Raw genomic sequence first — 20,209 nt, 5'->3', positions numbered from 1 at the left:
CTAACACAGCTTTGCATAGTTTTACTGACAGGAATGTGACCAGCTTGAAATCTATCCTTCAATCAGGCACAAAACTCATAATTGCTGTAATTACAGTAAAAGCTATAATGACAGTAAATGTACTTTAGGTATTAGCTTAAAGAGGGGGGGGGGGGCATACTTTTAAAAACTACTTAACTACAAAAACTCAAGAAATATTGCAAAACTTACTTCAGGTCGGACAACGTGGACTGAATTTAAACATTAAGAAATTGGCTTGATTTAGTCTTTCATCTATTTAACTTTGATCTCACCCAATTAGCTTAATTTTATTTATTTATTTTAAACTGGCTGATTGATAAATGACATTAACAGTAACACTATCAAATTGGTAGGATAAAAAAAAAAGAAAATCCTCAATATGAATGACTTTCCTCACAAGAGCAGAAAATGTCAAACATGAGTGAATATCACCATTTTTTATATAGACGTACTTTATATTCCACCACTGAAGAAGAAAGTCAAGAACAAAGGGATAACGCTCCTTAGTTAAAAAGCAGCAAGAGGAATCACCTCATGTATTGATCTCTAACAAATTGAACCTATTGATTGTAAACACATTAATCTAAAATATCAATACATTAGGTGATTCCTTTTTGCTTTGCTTCTTCTTTTTAACACAATGGAGCGCCACCTTTTTGTTACTGACTTTCTTCTTCTACAGATCCACAGAGCAGAGCACCCAGCTGATTTTCCACGTCTGTTCTTCCTCATATGATCTCAATATATCTACCTCTTTATTCTGTAAGAAAACAGATTGCTAGTTGTAGAAATATCTTCCCCGGAGTGTCTCACTGCTGTTTGAGGGGAATTGATGCGGTTGTTGCATACTGCCATCTGGTGGCCGCTGCGGTGAACTGCAGGTGTTATAACACAATGAATGAGCACTGGAGCACATAATTAGCAGGTTTGTGGTAAATTATTATGAGCAACATGTTATTACAGTCATTGTGTCTATATGCATATTTAAACATTTTATACATCACATAATAAACAATAAGAGATCAGCTCATTTCACTCCACATATATGAATTTAACTCAGTGTCATTTAACTCTGTTTCAGACATACTCGACATGGTTTAAATTAATATAATAAAGTGCAAAATATTAGATTATTAGGTGGATAATTCAGATTAAAGTGTAATGAAAAGGAAAGGAAGGAAGGGGGAGGGAGAAAGGAGGGAAAGGAAAGAAGGAAGGAAGGAAGGAGGGAGGAAGACGGAAGGAAGAAGGAAGGAAGGCGGGAAGGAAAGAGGGAGGAAGGAAAGAGGGAAGGAAGGCAGGAGGGAAGGAAAGAGGGAGGAAGGTAGGTAAGGAGGGAGGAAAATAGGAAGAAAAGGAGGGAAGGAAGGAGGGAAGGAAAGAGGGAAGGAAGGAGGGAAGGAAGGGAGGAAAGGAAAAAAGAAATGTTTCTTGTTGAATGTAAAGTCATAAATTACACAGATCTATGGATTTTTTGGCCTTGTCCTATAAATATAATAATTTATGACATGTTAAATGGACATGTGATGCAATTCAGTGATTATGGATCATTTGTAAGGCAAGGCAAGGCAGTTTTATTTATATAGCGCATTATTCAGCATAAAATAATGATTTGCTTTAAAATCATTAAAAGGACCTGGAGTGCAAATGAAAGATTAAAATGTAAAGTGCTTTAAAAGAGCTCGATCAACCTTTGTGTCGTCCTCCCGGGTCAAATTGACCCCGTCTGTTATGACTGTTCCTTCCTTCCTTGACTTGAGGACAACAGGAGGGTTAAAAGAGCTCAAGTGTTTTTAACCTGGATTTAAAAATGATTTCAGTTCAGCTGGTAGTTTGTTCCAGTTGTGTAAAAGCTGCTTCATCATGTTTAGTTTGAACTCTGGGCTCAACTATCTGACCTGAGTCAGTAGATCTCAGAGCTCTGGGCTCAACTATCTGACCTGAGTCAGTAGATCTCAGAGCTCTACTGGGTTTATATTCTACTAACATGTCGTTCATGTATTCTGGACCTAAACCATTCAGTGACTTGTAGACCAGTAGCAGAACTTTAACATCTATTCTGTAGCTGACTGGGTGCCAGTCGATAAATGTCGATAAATCCTTATTTCTTCAGTGGCCACTTTTAACACTTCAGGTTGAATAGTATGTGCTAAGGACCAAAATCGTTAAAGCCTATGTGAGACAATAATAATAAATAAAAAAGAGGTTTTATTAAGTAAACAATATTATCAATAAATACTGATAAACATAAATGAAGCAGTGTGAAATTAATTACTACAGCTCAATTAATTTTTATTAGAGTTCAATTTTGATTTCATGTTAGTACACTTTATTAAAAATGTAATTTCTAAATGTATTTGAAGAGATACCAGGTTTATTTACAGTTTATTTCTTAATTTAAAAACTTGGTTTCACTTTTTTATAATGTGATTAATTTGCCATAATGAACTTCTGCAGTAAAGTAAGGTGAAGACTTTTTTATTAGATGAACAGTTATATGAATTGTACACTGTTTGATTATAAGAATGAAAACATGATTAAATTTGCAATTACTTACTCTTACATTGCATATAATTACATTATCATTTTACTTTACAAACATATGATTTATAATGACATTAAAATAATTCAATATGCACATTTTCAATATATCTACAATTTAAGCCAGAGGACATGCAACTAAATGTTTTTCTTAATATAACTTGTAGAGCAAAATCACACTAATATAAATTCTTAGTTTATTGGTTCATGTACAATAACAGGAATATATATTTTTAATATTTTTAATACATGTTTAAACAGTAGAAGCAGCGATATCAACATTGTAACATTAACAGAGGTGCTATCAGTCAGTTTCTAGGCTTTTAAAGGTAGATAGATTTGCTCATACAGTAAGTCTACTTTCACTCAGGAAAGTGGATGAACAATATTTTAAATTTACTTTTTAATTATTTTCTCCTATGAATTATATTCCTTTTAAATCAGAGGTGTCAAACTCATTTTCATTCAAGGGCCACATACAGACCAATTTGATCTCATGTGGACCGGATCATTAAAAAGATGGAGGGAAAGAAGGAAGGAAAGAAGGAAGGAAGGAATGAAGGAAGGAAGGAAGGAAATAAGAATGGAAGGAAGGAAAGACAGGAGGAAACAGGGAAGAAAGGTAGGAAAGAGAAATAGTGAAGGACGGACAGACAGAAGGAAGGAAGGAAGGAAAAAAGGAAGAAAGGAACGAAGGGCAGGTGGAAGGAAGAAAGGAAGGAAGGACAGAAGGAAAGAAGGACAGAAGGAAGAAAGGAAAAAAGGAAGGACAGATGGAAGGAAGGAAGGAAGGACAGAAGGAAGAATGGAAGGAAGGAAGGAAGGAAGGAAGGGCAGAAGGAAGGAAGGACAGAAAGAAGAAAGGAAGGAAGGACAGAAAGAAAAAAGGAAGGAAGGACAGATGGAAGAAAGGAAGGGAGGAAAAGAGCACTGGATGACAAGTGGGCCAGTTCGCACCCCTCGACGGGCCATATCTGGCCCGCGGGCCACATGTTTGACACCCCTGTTTAAAAAAAACAACCCCACCAGCTATAAATATCTACTATAATCAGAAGTTTAGAGCTTCTCAGCCACATGAAACATCTAAATTACACATGTGTACAAAACCACTCTTCCTTTCTTCTGATGATTCAGGTAAATTAATGTATTTAAGGAAGGAAGGACAGAAGGATGAATGGAAGGAAGGGCAGATGGAAGGAAGGACAGAAGGAAGAAAGGAAGGACGGACAGAAGGAAAAATGGAAGGAAGGAAGGAAGGACAGAAGGAAGAAAGGAAGGAAGGACAGAAGGAAGAAAGGAAGGAAGGACAGAAGGAAGAATGGAAGGAAGGACAGAAGGAAGAATGGAAGGAAGGACAAAAGGAAGAATGGAAGGAAGGACAGAAGGAAGAATGGAAGGAAGGACAGAAGGAAGAATGGAAGGAAGAATGGAAGGAAGGACAGAAGGAAGAAAGGAAGGAAGAAACGAAGAAAGGAAAAAAGGGAGGACAGAAGGAAGAATGGAAGGAAGGACAGAAGGAAGAATGGAAGGAAGGACAGAAGGAAGAAAGGAAGGAAGAAACGAAGAAAGGAAAAAAGGAAGGACAGAAGGAAGACTGGAAGGAAGGACAGAAGGAATAATGGAAGGAAGGACAGAAGGAAGAATGGAAGGAAGGACAGAAGGAATAATGGAAGGAAGGACAGAAGGAATAATGGAAGGAAGGACAGAAGGAAGAATGGAAGGAAGGACAGAAGGAAGAATGGAAGGAAGGACAGAAGGAAGAATGGAAGGAAGGACAGAAGGAAGAATGGAAGGAAGGACAGAAGGAAGAATGGAAGGAAGGACAGAAGGAAGAAAGGAAGGAAGAAACGAAGAAAGGAAGGACAGAAGGAAGAATGGAAGGAAGGACAGAAGGAAGAATGGAAGGAAGGACAGAAGGAATAATGGAAGGAAGGACAGAAGGAAGAATGGAAGGAAGGACAGAAGGAAGAATGGAAGGAAGGACAGAAGGAAGAATGGAAGGAAGGACAGAAGGAAGAAAGGAAGGAAGAAACGAAGAAAGGAAGGACAGAAGGAAGAATGGAAGGAAGGACAGAAGGAAGAATGGAAGGAAGGACAGAAGGAATAATGGAAGGAAGGACAGAAGGAAGAATGGAAGGAAGGACAGAAGGAATAATGGAAGGAAGGACAGAAGGAAGAAAGGAAGGAAGGACAGAAGGAAGAAAGGAAGGAAGGACAGAAGGAAGAAAGGAAGGAAGGACAGAAGGAATAATGGAAGGAAGGACAGAAGGAAGAATGGAAGGAAGGACAGAAGGAAGAAAGGAAGGAAGAAACGAAGAAAGGAAAAAAGGAAGGACAGAAGGAAGAATGGAAGGAAGGACAGAAGGAAGGAAGGACAGAAGGAAGAAAGGAAGGAAGAAAGGAAGAAAGGAAAAAAGGAAGGACAGAAGGATGGACAGATGGAAGGAAGGACAGAAGGATGGACAGATGGAAGGAAGGACAGAAGGAAGAAAGGAAGGAAGGGCATATTTAATTTAAGATAGTTTTTTATAGTACTTCTTTGATATTTTGCACTTTATTCATAATGGTGAATAATAATTGATTAGCGGTCACTGCTTTTTGAAAGTGCATACTGTCGACTCCAACTACTCTTGCTCCTTTCCTTCCCTGTACTCAGAGCTCCACAGACACACAGAGCAAACTCACTCAGATCATCTTAACTTCACGCTCAACCCGCTGAGCTCGTGTCCACAGCGCTACATAACGAGACTCAGGCCACCTGCCACACCGACCACAGCGTTCCCAGCGTGATGCTGTACGCCACCACAGCCACCAGGTAGACTCTGAACAGCAGCACGTCCAGCACGTAGCCCACCTGAAGCCATTCCTTCGCCACTTCACGACACCTGTCCCTCTTCTCCAGGAAGTGGCGGATCGCTGTCACTTCCTGCAGGATGTTATCAAAGACGGGTGGGGTGGGGTCTCTGGAGGGGGGGAGGCCGAGTCCGAGCAACCCGCTTTCTCTGTCGTGATGGCTGAGTCTACGGGCGATCTCGCAGGTGTGGTGGTGGTGGTGGGTGCACTGGGCTGCAGGACCAGACATGGAGAAGCTTCATTTTTATTTGGATTATAACTTTTATGGAGGTTTAAAGGGTAAAAGGAGACATGTCATGCATATTTCAGGAAGGAAGGGACAAAGGGAAGGAAGGAAGGAAGGAAGGAAGGATTGAAAGGAGTGAGGAGGGAGGGAAGGAAGGAAGGAAGGAAGGAAGGAAGGAAGGAAAGGAGTAAGCAGGGAGGGAGGGAAGGAAGGAAGGAAGGAAGGAAGGAAGTAAAGGAGTGAGGAGGGGGGGAGGGAAGGAAGGAAGGAAGGAAGGGAGGAAGGAAGGAAGGAAGGAAGGAAGGAAGGAAAGGAGTAAAGAGGGAGGGAGGGAAAGAGGAAGGAAGTAAGGAGAGAAGGAAGGGAGGAAGGAAGTGAAAGAAGTATGGAAGAAGGAGGGGGCAAAGAAAGAGGGAAGAAGGGGAAGAACGAAGGAAAAATTAAAGAACGAGGGAGGAAGGAAGGAAAGAAGAGATGGGGTCAATTTGACCCGGGAGGACGACAGGACGGCTGAGTCTCGTAGGTGTGGTGGTGGGTGCAATTTTTATGGAGGTTTAAAGGGTAAAAGGAGACATGTCATGCATATTTCCAGGTTTATATTCATGTTCTGGGGCTCAACTGGAACACTTTTATATGATTTATACTCATTTATCTTCATTCAGCCTTTCAATTAAGTTCAGGACATTTTGTGTTCGCTCTGCTCCCTTCAAGCTCTGAATACGTCATTGTCAGACTGACACAACATTAGCATCTTTGGTTAAGCTAAACTAAACACATTCCATATCTTTACTGATGCAGGAAGATCAAATATCACACGTCATCTGAGTTGGGTTCGACTAGCCTGGCTAACGCTAGACCCTACCACAAGTGAGGTAGGGTCTAGCAGGGAGCCGTTCATTTTCTCGTATTTGAGGCGGGATCAACAAATATCAAATGCTTCTGTACACTACTGGACAAACTTTTAGCCAATCATATCAATGATAGCTCTGAATGGTCTGTCGTTTTATAATCCCTCATGAGAGCTCAGGTCATCCACACCTGGTTCTTCATTTATGCTATAAGAGATGTAAACTTTCATTTTTCTTTGTCTTATTTTTACTAAATGTCTTTTTTAAACACATTTTTCTAGTTTTGCTTTTTTTTTTAAATACTCTTTATTTGCTGTTGTTTTATTGTGTTTGTGCCAGACCCTACCTCACTTGTGGTAGGGTCTAGCGTTAGCCAGGCTAGTCGACCCCAACTCAGATGACGTGTGATATTTGATCTTCTTGCATCAGTAAAGACATGGGAAGTGTTTAGTTTAACTTAACCAAAGATGCTAATGTTGTGTCAGTCACTCCTTACTCCTTTCCTTCCTTCCTTCCTTCTCTCCTTACTTCCTTTCCGCTTTCCCTCCCTCCTTCCCTCCTTCCTTCCTTCCTCCTTATCTTCCTCCCTTCTCTCCTTAATTCCTTCCTCTTTTTGTCTTTACTCCTTTCCTCCCTTCCTTCTCTCCTCCTTTCCTTCCTTCCTTCCTTCTTCCTCCCCGCCTCCCTCCCTCCCTTCCTTCCTTCCTTCCAGGACAACAGGAGGGTTAAAGGTTGTGTTTAATAAGTCTAGAGGTGTGACGTGAGCTGCATCTAACTTCCTTTAGTGTTGTTATACTTTATATGTGCTGCGTCACCTTTTTATTTAACTCAAGGAAAAAAAAAAAGAAGATAGACGGTGGTTGTAGAGATTTGCATGGCGAGAACTCATTAATTCATTTATTCATCCGTCCTGTCTCCTTAAAATTATGTTTATATGCTAATAAATTGCAACATGAGTTCTGAAGGAAACATAATGCCTCCTAAAATAATGGTTATATAATGAGGAATTAATGTATCTGCAAATTTGTCACTGACAACATATTTCATTTGTTTTCCCATTTATTCACTTTTTTTTCCACCCAAGCTGAGCTAACATTAGCCTCTAAGCATCCATCAACCCGACTTTTCTTTTCCGGCAACTTCTTTTTTTCTTTTTTTTTTTTCCTGCTGAAACTTTTCAACCACAGAAGAGAAACTGATGAGTGAAATAAGCTGCTGTAGAGTATTTAGGTTTGATAAGAAACCTGAATACACTTCCTTCTTAACCCTTGTGTCGTCCTCCCGGGTCAAATCGACCCCATCTGTTTTGACTGTTCCTTCTTTCCTTCCTTCCTTCCTTCCTTCCTTCCTTCCGTCCTTCCTTCCTTCCTTCCTTCCTTCCTTCCTCCCTATGTCCTTCCTTCCTTTCTTCCTTCCTTCTGTCCATCCTTCCTCCCTCACCTTCCTTCTTTCCTCTGTCCTTCCTTCCTTCCTTCCTTCCTTCCTTCCTTCCATCCATCCAGGAAGGAAAGGAGTAAGGAGGGAGGGAGGAAGGAAGGAAGGAAGGAAGGAAGGAAGCAAGCAAGGATGGAAGGAGGAGGGGAAGAAGGAAGGAAAGAAGGAACCATCAAAAGAGATGGGGTCAATATCGTTGAGTCAATCCTTCCTTCTTCCTCCCTTCCTTCCTTCCTCCCTATGTCCTTCCTTCATTTCTTCCTTCCTTCTGTCCATCTTTCCTCCCTCCCTTCCTTCCTTCCTACCTTCCGTCCTCCCTCCCTTCCTTCTTTCCTCTGTCCTTCCTTCCTTCCTTCCATCCTTCATCCTTTCCTTCCTTCTTCCTCCCTTCCTTCCTTCCTTCCTTCCTCCCTTCCATCCTCCCTTCCATCCTTCCTTCCTTCATCCTTTCCTTCCTTCTTCCTCCCTCCCTTCCTTCCTCCCTTCCTGTTCCTTACCCGTCCCGTAGTTGTTATCCTCTGTCCTTCTTTCCTTCCTTGCTCCCTTCCTTCCCTCATTTCCTTCATTCCTCCCTCCTTTCCTTCCTTCATTCCTCCCTCCTTTCCTTCCTTCCTTCCTTATTCCCTTCCTTCCTTCCTCCATTCCTCCCTCCCTCCCTCCCTCCTTTCCTTACTCCTTTCCTTCCTTCCTCCTTTCCTCTCTCCCTCCTTACTCCTTTCCTCCCCTCCATCCTTCCTTCCTTCATCCTTTCCTTCCTTCTTCCTTCCTTCCTTCCTACCTTCCTTCCTCCCTTGACTCAAGGACAAAAGGAGGGTTAATGTTACTAGACTGAGAACTAGTCGTCCGCTACGTGTGTGGACGTGTTCCTCACCCGTCCCGTAGTTGTTATCCTTGTAGTGCTCCAGGTCGGACGCCTGGGAGGACAGTCTGGAGCAGAGTCGGTGCTTCCTGTGGATGCAGAAGAGGACCGCAGCTCTTTCCAACACCAGGTATTTGACCCAGTGGGGAACGGGCGGCTGCAGGTCCTGCTTGTGGACCAGACGCACAATCAGCACCGTCTCAGTCAGGCTGATGACCAGGAGAGCCATGCACACCACGAAGTACACACCTAGGGGAAGGAGGGGGGGGGGTAGAGGAGGGGTAAATATGAGATAAGGTCAGGAAATTATTTAAAAGCATCTTAACCCTTGTGTCGTCCTCCCGGGTCAAATTGACCCCATCTCTTTTGACTGTGTCTCTTCTTTCCTTCCTTCCTCCCTCTTTCTTTGCTCCCTCCTCCTTCCATACTTCCTTACTCCCTCCCTCCTTACTCCTTTCCTTCCTTCCTTCCTCCTTTCCTCCCTCCCTCCTTTCCTTACTCCTTTCCTTTCCTTCCCTCCTTCCTTCCTTCCTCCATCCTTACTCCCTTCCTTCCTTCCTCCTTTCCTCCCTTCCTTCCTTCCTTCCTTCCTCCCTCCTTCCTTCCTTCCTTCCTTCCTTCCTCCCTCCTTACTCCTTTCCTTCCTTCCTCCTTTTCTTCTCTCCTTCCTACTTTCCTTCCTCTTTTCCTCCTTTCCTTCCTTCCTTACTTCCTTCCTTCCTCTTTACTCCTTTCCGTTCCTCCTTCCTTCCTCCCTCCGTACTCCTCTTCTTCCTTCCTCCTTTCCTTCTCTCCTTTCTTTCCTTCCTTCCTGGAAGCTAGAAACTCTTGCACCAGCCGAGCAATTCTCATAGGACGACATCAATTTACTCAGGTAAAATGAAATACTCATCAGGCAAAATCATTTAAAGTACAAAGATGACGGTCGTTGCATTGACTTTGTTCTAAATGCAAAGTCTTGATAAGCAGTAATTGATGCCAGTCACCTATTAGCGGGGTTCCTATGGCCGGTGGCAGGCAGAGTGTCGGATACAATGATGAGGAAGACAGAGTAGCCCAGCAGTAATGTGATCTTGAAGGAAACCCTCTCTCCGCTGTCTGGTGGCAGATAGAAACCAACGATGTCCATCACCATCAGGAAGATACTGGGCAGCAGCAAGTTCACAGTGTAGAACAATGGCCGCCGCCGAATAACCACCTGAGAAAATGTAGTTTAATTAGGAAATGTACTTTTTTTAAATTTCATTTGGATGAGCACCTGGAATACTTTCTGTGCAGCAAATAAAGTAAATAATAATATATATGAAATTAGGCTTCAAAGTTGTGTAAAAATCAGCCTCTTTCTCTGCTCCCAAACGCTGTGGGTCGCCGAGTCAGCTGAAGCCCCGCCCCCTACCAAGTGTCACCTGTCAATCAAAGTCACCACCTCTACCCGAAACATGGACGTTATGTCTGAGAGCTTTCTGCTGCTAACTCGGCGGCTAGCTTGGTGGCTAACTCAGCTGCTAGCTCGGCGGCTAACTCAGCTGCTAGCTCGGCGGCTAACTCGGCTGCTAGCTCGGCGGCTAACTCGGCGGCTAACTCAGACTGTAGACTGTAGTAGTAGTAGTGTGTGCTGAATGTATTTATACCTCTACAGCAGCAGGGGCGGGTTTATGCTAATCACTAAATCCTGAACACAGAAATCTTGAAACACAGTTTGTGAAGCCTAGCTCCACAATTCAAATCTAAATGGTTGAAATGCTTTTTACACCTTTTTTTTAGAAATACATTTATGACCTATTTAATGTGTTTATAAAGAAAATGTCTGAATTCACTTTACACAGTCTTTAATTTTGACTACTACATTTACTTTTGCACTACTGAAATACTCATGTGTCTGCCACAGTCTAGAGCCAGGCTGTGACTGTAAGCATTCAGTATTTCTGGCCACCGTTTCCAGCTGTCGTACGGGTTGCCAGATGCAACAGAGAAGCATTTTCATAACACTACACCAGACTAACCACATCCTAAATCTAATTTCTTTAATGCATACACATGGGACTAATCCATCTTATCTTATCCCCCCAAAAAGAAAGCAAACATGCATATAGAGAATAGAGAATAAAGTATAAACATGGCTGTGGGCCGCAGTTACTTAATACTTTTTATAGTTTGAGTTCTTTGGGGGGTTTTTGGTTTTTTAGCTTTTTATTATAGCGTTGATAGTAGAAATATAGAGGTTAGAAGTTAGAAGAGAGAAGAGGGAGATGGGGGAATAACATGAACCACCAAAAAGTCCCTGACCTAATTTGAACAAGGAACTTTGTGGTTCTTGGTTACGACTTTAAACCCCTCGGCCAGCAGGCACCTCATTAATTTTGTGGTTTTTCTCAACACTATTCAGGCCTTTTTAAAATTTAAAGAAAAAGATTTTTCTCCCTCTAGTCATACGCACTCAGTAACTGTCACATTTAACCCTCCTGTTGTCCTCGAGTCAAGGATGGAAGGAAGGAAGGAAGGGAGGAAGAAAGGAGGAAGGAAGGGAGGAAGAAGGAAGGAAGGAAAGATGGTAGGGGGAAGGAAGGAAGGAAGGAAGGAGGGAAGGAAGGAAAGAAAGAAGAAGGGAGGGATGGAGGAAGGAAAGAGAGAAGGAGGGAGAAAGGAAAGGAAGGAGGGAAGGAAAAAAGGAGTTCCTTCTTTCCTCCCTTCCTTCCTTCAGTCTGTCCTTCCTCCCTCCCTCCTTCTCTCTTTCCCTCCCTCCTCCCTCGCTTCCTCCCTCCTTTCCTTCCTTCCTTCCTTCCTCCATCCTTTCCTTCCTTCTTCCTTCCCTCTTTCCCACCTTCCTCCCTCCTTTCCTTCCTTCTTCCTTCCTCCCTCCTTTCCTTCCTTATTCCTTCCCGCCTTCCTTCCTCCTTCCTTCTTCTTCCTTCCTCCCTCCTTTCCTTATTCCTTCCCTCCTTCTTCCCTCCTTTCCTCCTTGCTTCCTCCCTCCTTTTCTTCTTTCTTCCATCCTTCCTTCCTTATTCCTTCCCGCCTTCTTCCCTCCTTTCCTTAGTCCTTTCCTTCTTCCTACCTTCCTTCCCTCTTTCCCTCCTTTCCTTCCCTCTCTCCTTCTTCCTTCCTCCTTTTCTTCCTTCCTTCCTCCCTCCTTTCCTTCCTCCTTCCTCCCTCCTTTCCTTTCTCCTTCCTCCCTCCTTCTTCCCTCCTTCCTCCCTCCTTTCCTTCCTTCCCTCTTTCCCTCCTTCCTTCCTCCCTCCTTTCCTTCCTTCCCTCTTTCCCTCCTTCCTCCCTCCTTCCTTCCTTCCTCCCTCCTTTCCTTCCTATTCTTCCTTCCTTCCTCCCTCCTTTCCTTCCTTCCTTCCTCCCTCCTTTCCTTCGTTGACTCGAGGACAACAGGAGGGTTAACATACTCACGTGAAACTTCATCTCAGCGTAATAATCGTTTTTGTCCACACTGAAGATCTTGTAGTTGGACAGAATATGAAGTAGCTCCCACTCTCCTTGGTTCATGAAGACGCTCTTGTCCTCCCTGAGCTCCTCGGGGGTTCGCATCAGGGTGATGTTGATGTCATCAACTGCAGATCGAAACACAACGGTCGGGAGCAGTGTGAGACGGCCGTGGCAACAACTTACCCTTCACCTAGCTCACGGCTGTCTGAGCACATGAAGCACAGCGGGGGAGAGGTTGAGGATGCACAGAACATAAAGTGCTGCTTCACTCAGGTTTATGGATGAGAGGAGTTCATCTGAGTCTGCCCACATTAGATGTAGTGTGAAACATCCATAGAGAAATGATGATTAGATAGGCCTAATATTGGTTAAATATTTTAGTATCCATATTTTTGTAAGTGATTTTTAATTGTAGAACTTGTAAATGAAGCATGTGATATAATTGTGACATTTTCTAAGTAGTAGGTTTAGTCAAATTTAACCCTCCTGTTGTCCTCAAGTCAAGGAAGGAAAGGAGAAAGGAAGGGAGGAAGAAGGAAGGGATGAAGAAGGAAGGAAAGGAGAGAGGGAGAAAGGAAGGAAGGAAGGGAGGAAGAAGGAAGGAAAGGAGGGAGGAAGGAAGGAAGGAGGGAGAAAGGAAGGAAGGAAGGGAGGGAGAAAAGAAGAAAGGAGGGAGGGAGGAAGGAAAAGAGAAAGGAAGGAAGGAAGGAAGGAGGGAGGGAGGAAGGAAAAGAGGAAGGAAGGAAGGAAGGAAAGGGGGAGGGAGGAAGGAAAAGAGAAAGGAAGGAAGGAAGGAAGGAAGGAAGGAACAAACAGTCAAAACAGACGGTTCAATTTGACCCGGGAGGACGACACAAAGGTTTAAAGGGTTAAAATGTAAAAATAATCGTATGAATAACTTGCACACATTCTTTTATTTTGTGGACCCAGCATCAAATTTCTGCTTTTAATCCATTTAGAGAGAATATATTAGAGGATTATGGTAAATATATATATATATATATATTCTTTCTTCCTCCCTTCCTTCCTTCCTTTCTCCCTCCTTCCTTCCTTCCTCCCTCCCTCCCTCCTTCCTTGATTCCTTCTTCCTCCCTCCCTCCCTCCTCCATTCTTTTCTCCCTCCCTCCTTTCCTTCCTTCTTCCACCCTTCCTTCCTTCTTCCTCCCTTCCTGCCTTTCTCCCTCCCTCCTTTCCTTCCTTCTTCCTCCCTTCCTTCCTCCTTCCCTCCTTTCCTTCCTTCTTCCTCCCTTCCTCACTCCCTCCTTTCCTTCCTTCTTCTTCCCTTCCTTTCCTTTCTCCCTCCCTCCTTTCCTTCCTTCTTCCTCCCTTCCTTCCTACTTCCCTCTTTTCCTTACTTCTTCTACCCTCCCTCCTTTCCTTCCATCCCTCCCTCCCTCCCTTCCTTTCCTTCTTCCTCCCTCCTTTCCTTCCTTGACTTGAGGACAACAGGAGGGTTAAATTTGACTAACCCTTAGCAATTGTATAATTGTAAATGTTCCTGAAGTAAGAGATGAGCGTCTTACTGGTATGAAGCCAGCTCTGGAAGGTGAGGCTGCACTTCTGCACGTCGAATGGGAAGTTGTAGATGTTGAGCGTGCACGCCGTGACGACCTGGATGGGTTTATAGTTCCGCACCAGTCCGTCATGTGTCACGTACACGTAAGGAATATCTGGAGACTTCCCCACGTCCACGCTGCAGGTCACAGACAGAAACATGAACTACAGAAAAAAAGCCTCCGAGCCAACTGAGTCCATCTAAATAAACTGTTTCCTGTGAATCAACAAAATAAAAGCGCTCCAGTTTAACAATGATAACATCTTACAACTCGTTGATGAGGATGTCAGGCACCCACACGTTGGCCGTCGGGATCGATACTTGTTGGACTTCATCAAAGTCTTCTGGGTTCCAGACGAGGAATTCATCCGTCCACGACTGAAAGGTTCAAGAAGAGAGGAAACTGAGCAGTGTGTTGTCCTCGAGTCAAGGAAGGAAGGGAGGGAGAAGAAAGGAAAGGAAGGGAGGGTGGAAGGAAGAAGGAATTAAAAGGAGGGAGGAGGGAGGGAAGGAAGGAAGGAAGAAGGAAGGAAGGAAAGGAAAGGAGGGAGGAGGGAAGGAAGGAAGGAAGAAGGAAGGAAGGAAAGGAAAGGAGGGAGGAGGGAAGGAAGGAAGGAATGAAGGAAGGAAAGGAGGGAGGGAGGGTGGAAGGAAGAAGGAAGGAAATGAGGAAGAAAGGAAGGAAAGGAGGGAAAGGAGGGAGGAAGAAAGGAAGCAGTGGATGGATGGAGGAAGGGAGGAAGGAAGGAAGGAAGAAGGAAGGAAAGGAGGAAGGAAGGAAAGGAGGGAGGAAGGAAGAAAAAAAGGACAGAGGAAAGAAGGAAGGGAGGGAGGAACGGAGGAAGGAAAGGAAGGACAGAAGGAAGGAAGAAAGGGGGGATTTCCTTCCTTCCTTCTGTCTTTCCTCCCTCTCTCCTTATTTCCTTCTTTCCTTTCCTCCCTTCCTCCCTCCCTTCCTCCTTTCCTTCCTTCTTCCTCCCTTCCTTCCTCCCTTCCTTCCTCCTTTCCTTCCTTCTTCCTCCCTTCCTTCCTTGACTTGAAGACAACAGGAGGGTTAAATAAAACAGTGAAGTTTTATGTATCTCTTACCTGTCTGTACCACACGTATGTCGTCAAAACCTGGTTCTTCTCATCCTGTGTGAAGAAGACAAGAAGTAATAGTTCATAATCTTATTACATTTATATTTATATGATATTTATAAATATTCATATATTGTCCTTTAATACATGTAAATAAATTTAAAATGATTCACCTTGCACCAGTGGGATTATATGGTATTAATATATATATTCTTCCTCCCTCTTTTCCCCCTCCCTTCCTTCCTTCCTTCTTTCCTTCTTCTTCCTTCCTCCTTTCCTCCCTTCTTCCTCCCTCCTTCCCTCCTTTCCTTCCTTCTTCCTTCCTTCCTCCCTCCTTTCCTTCCTTCCTTCTTCCTCCCTCTTTTCCCCCTCCCTTCCTTCCTCCCTCCTGTCCTTCCTTCCTTCCTTTTTTCCTTCCTTCTTCCTCCCTCCTTTCCTCCCTCCCTTCCTTCCTCCCTCCCTCCTTTCCTTCCTCCCTCCTGTCCTTCTTCCCTCCCTCCTTTCCTTCCTCCTTTCCTCCCTTCCTTCCTCCCTCCTTTCCTCCCTTCCTTCCTCCTTCCTTTCCTCCCTTCCTTCCTCCGTCCTGTCCTTCCTTCTTCTTCCTCCGTCCTGTCCTTCCTTCTTCCTTCCTTCCTCCCTCCTGTCCTTCCTTCCTCCCTCCTTTCCTTCCTTCTTCCTTCCTTCCTTCTTCCCTCCCTCCTTTTCTTCCTTCTTCCTCCCTCCCTCCTGTCCTTCCTTCCTCCCTCCTGTCCTTCCTTCTTCCTCCCTCCTTTCCTTCCTTCCTTCCTCCCTCCTTTCCTTCCTTCTTTCCTTCCTTCCTTCCTTCCTTCCTTCCCTCCCTTCCTCAACTCGAGGAGGATATAATAATAGAAATCTGGAAACTTTGAGACACTGAGACTCAACATAAAAATGAATTCTTATCAAGGTGATGCATCGATGCAGTCAACTTAGAAGTTTTTAAATTAAAAACCAAAAAATAAAAAAGTTAATCTCACGTATCTTCGGGGGAAAGCTCCTCCATGGCTTACTGTGTGAATGTCAGCTAGTGTGTGTTGGTTTAACTGGATATGTGTTTTGGGATTATGCATAAAACCAGCAGACATGGTAAGGGTCTTAAAGTGATTACTGCTTTACATGTTTCCTAAATTCATTCCAGCTAATAAAACATTTTTCTCCGAGGGGCCTTAAAAAAAAGCTGGATGATGATGTAATGTTCATTTAACCCTTTCATACTGTCCAAAATAGTCCTTCTGTCCTTCTTTCCTTCCCTCCTTCCTCCCTTCCTTCTTTCCTCTGTCCTTCCCTCCTACCGTCCTCCCTTCCTTCTTTCCTCTGTCCTTCTTTCCTTTCCTTCCTCCCTTCTTTTTTTCCTTTCCTCCCTTCCTTCTCTCCTCCATCCTTCCCGTCTTCCTTCCTCCTTTCCTTTCTCCCTCCCTTCTACTTTCCTTCCCGCCTTCCTTCCCTCCCTTTTTTCCTTTCCTCCCTTCCTTCCTCCCTCCTTCCTTCCAACCTTCCTTCCCTCCTTCCTTCCTCCCTCCTTTCCTTCCTTCTTCATTCCTCCTTCCTCCCTTCCTTTCTTTCCTTTCCTTCTTCCTTTCCTTTTTTCCTTCCTCCCTTCCTTCCTTCCAGCCTTCCTTCCCTCCTTCTTTCCTCCCTCCTTTCCTTCCTTCTTCATTCCTCCTTCCTCCCTTCCTTTCTTTCCCTTCCTTCTTCCTTTCCTTTTTTCCTTCCTCCCTTCCTTCCTCCCTCCTTCCTTCCAGCCTTCCTTCCCTCCTTCCTTCCTCCCTCCTTTCCTTCCTTCTTAATTCCTCCTTCCTCCCTTCCTTTCCTTCCTTTCCTTCCTCCTTTCCTTTTTTCCTTCCTCCCTCCTTTCCTTCCTTCCTCCCTCCTTTCCTTCCTTCCTCCTTCCTTCCTCCCTCCTTTCCTTCCTTCCTCCCTCCTTTCCTTCCTTCCTTCCTCCCTCCTTTCCTTCATTCTCCCTCCCTTCCTTCCTCCCTCCTGTCCTTCCTTCTTCCTTCAGCTAGTGTGTGTTGGTTTAACTGGATATGTGTTTTGGGATTATTCATAAAACCAACAGACATGGTAAGGGTCTTAAAGTGATTACTGCTTTACGTATTTCCTTAATCATAAGATCCTTCCATAAAGAAGACGGCTCCCTGTGTCAACGTCTGTGTTTATATGAGGTTTTATAAATTCATTCCAGATAATAAAACATTTTTCTCCGAGGGGCCTTAAAAAAAAAAAAAAGCTGGATAATGATGTAATGTTCATTTAACCCTTTCATTTTACACTATCCCCTCATAGTTAGCCTCAAATCATTCATGAATGAGCTCATCAGTCCAAAATAGTCCTTCTGTCCTTCTTTCCTTCCCTCCTTCCTTCCCTCCTTCCTTTCTTCCTCCCTTCCTTCTTTCCTCTGTCCTTCTTTCCTTCCTTCCTCCCTTCCTCTGTTCCTTTCTCCTTCGCTCCTTCCCTCCTACCTTCCTTCCTTCCTTCCTTCCTTCCTTCCTTCTTTCCTCTATCCTTCCATCTTTTCTTTCCTCCCTCCCTTCTTTCCTCCCTCCTTTCCTTCTTTCTTCCTCCTTTCCTTCCCTCCTACCTCCCTTCCTTCCTTCTTTCCTTCCTTCCTTCCTTCTTTCCTTCCTTCTTTCCTTCCTTCCTTCCTCCCTTTCTCCCATCCTCCCTTCCTTTTTTCCTTTCCTCACTTTCTTCCCTCCTTCCTTCCTCCCTCCTTTTCTTCCTTCTTCCTTCCTCCCTCCTTTCCTTCCTCCCTTCCTACCTCTTTTCCTTCCTTCTTCCTCTCTCCTTTCCTTCCTTCTTCCTCCCTTCCTCCCTCCCTCCCTCTTCCTCCCTTCCATCTTTCCTTCCTCCCTCCTCCCTTCCTCCCTCCCCCCTTCCTCCCTCCTTTCCTTCCTCCCTTCCTACCTCCTTTCCTTCCTTCTTCCTCCTTTCCTTCCTTGACTCGAGGACAACAGGAGGGCTTTCTCTGGTCATTAATGTCACACATACATAGTTTCTAAACTGAGTTTTATCATTTCTATTAAAGTATAAACCAACAAGTTTTAATTCTACTAATTCATCCACACATACTATTAAAGAGTGTGTATCTCCTGGTGCACGTTGCATTAGTAACTCACCACATTGAGGATGGAGTAAACCATGAGGTCAATGGCTACGATAGTGGAAGTCCTCCAGTCCTTCACCGGTCTCACTCCTTTTTTATATCCTGCGCTCAAAAACTCTGACAGACGCACTAAGGTGGCGTTGGCGAACCGTCCGGAGCTGCTGCTGAGTTTCTTCACTGGGAAAGTTATAAAACATTTATCATTTACAGTTTCATGAAGATGTCTTAACCTTCCTGTTGTCCTCAAGTCAAGGAAGGAAGGGAGGGAGGGAGGAAGGAAAGGAGGTAGGAAGGGAGGAAGGAAAGGAGGGAGGAAGGGGGGAGGAAGGAAGGGATTTTCATTTTTAATTTTTATCCAATGAAATGTTTTAATTAAATGTTATTAACGTTTCTTTTTCTTTGCAAGAGCACAATATCTAATGACTTTATTTCACAACTCTGACCAAATAACAACATTTGTACATCATGCTCTATTATTTTATTTCTGAGAGCAGTGATGTTATTTTAATTTACTTTTTTATTATTATATTCATATAATAAAAAATACTTATAATTGAAAATACTACATATCCAAATATTTTACACTTTATTATATTAATTTGAAGACTTTTTACTTTCAGAACATGCTAGTTATAATAAAATGATGCCATATCTAATATTTCATTTATTAAATTAAAGAGAAATAAACCTTTAAAAAACACATGGCTAGAATCTACCAATAATACTATAATTATAACAATAACAATAATAATAGTAATTAAAAATAAATAAAAAATAAATAATAATATAATAATAATAAAAAATAAAGATAAGAAATAAAAAATAAAAAATAAAAATAAAATAAATAAAATAAAAATAATACTGATAGTAATAATGATAATTTAAAACATATAATAATAATAATAATGGTGTAAAATTAAGCCAGATTTTATGACTAATAATGTATCACACTAATAAAACTATTTCAGAAATCTGTCATTTTACACTTTTTCTTTTCTCACTAAACTTAATGTTGCGTGTAAATCACAGCGAAGGGACTGAATCATACTTTATAATTAGTTAAGTTAATATATAATATTTGAGAGCGTATAACGGAGTGTAAAACAAAAGCTGTTGTAGCTGTGCAGGCTCTATTTTTATTTTATTTCTGAGAGCAGTGATGTTATTTTAATTTACTTTTCATTACACTTTGATCTGAATTATCCACCTAATAATCTTAAAAATACTAAATATCCAAATCTTTTACACTTTATTATATTAATGATCAGAATTAGTTGTAATAAAGTGATGCCATATCTAATAATTCATTTATTAAACTAAAGAAAAGTAAACCTTTAAAAAACATAAATAAAACACATGGCTAGAATCTAACACTAAAATAAAATAAATAAAAATAAATAAATAAATAAATAACAAATAAATAAAAATAAAAATAAATAAATAAATAAATAACAAATAAATAAAAATAAATTAATTAATTACAAATAAATTTAAAAATAAAAATAAAATATATAATAATAATAATAATAATAATAATGATAATTTAAAAAATATAATAATAATAATAATAATAATAATGATTATGTAAAATTAAGCCACATTTTATTACTAATAATGTATCGCACTAATAAAACTATTTCAGAAACCTGTCATTTTACACTTTTTCTTATAAATTAATTACTTTCAAAACATATTAGTTGTAATATTATGATCATCATATCATATTTCATTTATTAAACTTATTAAAAGAGAAGCAAACCATAAAACACATGGAATCTACTACTAATACTATAATAATAATGTAAAATTAAGCCAGTTATAATGACTAATAATGTATAATTTCACACTTTTTCTTATAAATTAATTAGGAATAAAACTCATAATGTTGCGTGTAAATCACAGTGAAGGGACTGAATCATATTTTATAATTAATTAAGTTAATATATAATATTTGAGAGTACCTGTGCATGCTCTCGATGTTCCTTGAATAAAGAATAAAACCAGTGTAGTCCAGCAGCAGCAGGCGGCTGACGAGGGTCTCATGGTGTCTTCTTCTCCTTCTTCTTCTTCTTCTTCTCTTCCTGCTGCGGACCTCTGCCTGCTGCTCTGATGAAAAATGAAAAAGCCTCGGGACGCCTGCTGATGACCAATATCCTCCATATCCAATCCACTGGATCCATCACCATCACTTCACCTCGCATCCACTATCCTGAAACCTCGTTAGTGTCACTCAGCT

General features: G+C 42.1%; 1 protein-coding gene across 1 annotated transcript; it reads right to left on the bottom strand.

Moving 5' to 3' along the window:
- Positions 1–5,311: 5,311 nt before the first annotated feature.
- LOC128371785 (5-hydroxytryptamine receptor 3A-like) lies at positions 5,312–20,016 on the bottom strand. Its single transcript, XM_053332160.1, is given in 10 exon segments — positions 5,312–5,628; positions 8,795–9,031; positions 9,769–9,790; positions 9,792–9,980; positions 12,179–12,339; positions 13,738–13,907; positions 14,038–14,147; positions 14,859–14,903; positions 17,987–18,150; positions 19,935–20,016. Coding segments are annotated over 10 exon segments (1,497 nt in total).
- Positions 20,017–20,209: the final 193 nt, after the last annotated feature.

The sequence above is a fragment of the Scomber japonicus genome, chromosome 13 (assembly GCF_027409825.1).
Source record: "Scomber japonicus isolate fScoJap1 chromosome 13, fScoJap1.pri, whole genome shotgun sequence".
Taxonomy (NCBI): Eukaryota; Metazoa; Chordata; class Actinopteri; order Scombriformes; family Scombridae; genus Scomber; species Scomber japonicus.
Note: the sequence above shows the minus strand (reverse complement) of the source record. Positions and strands in the feature narration are given on the sequence as shown.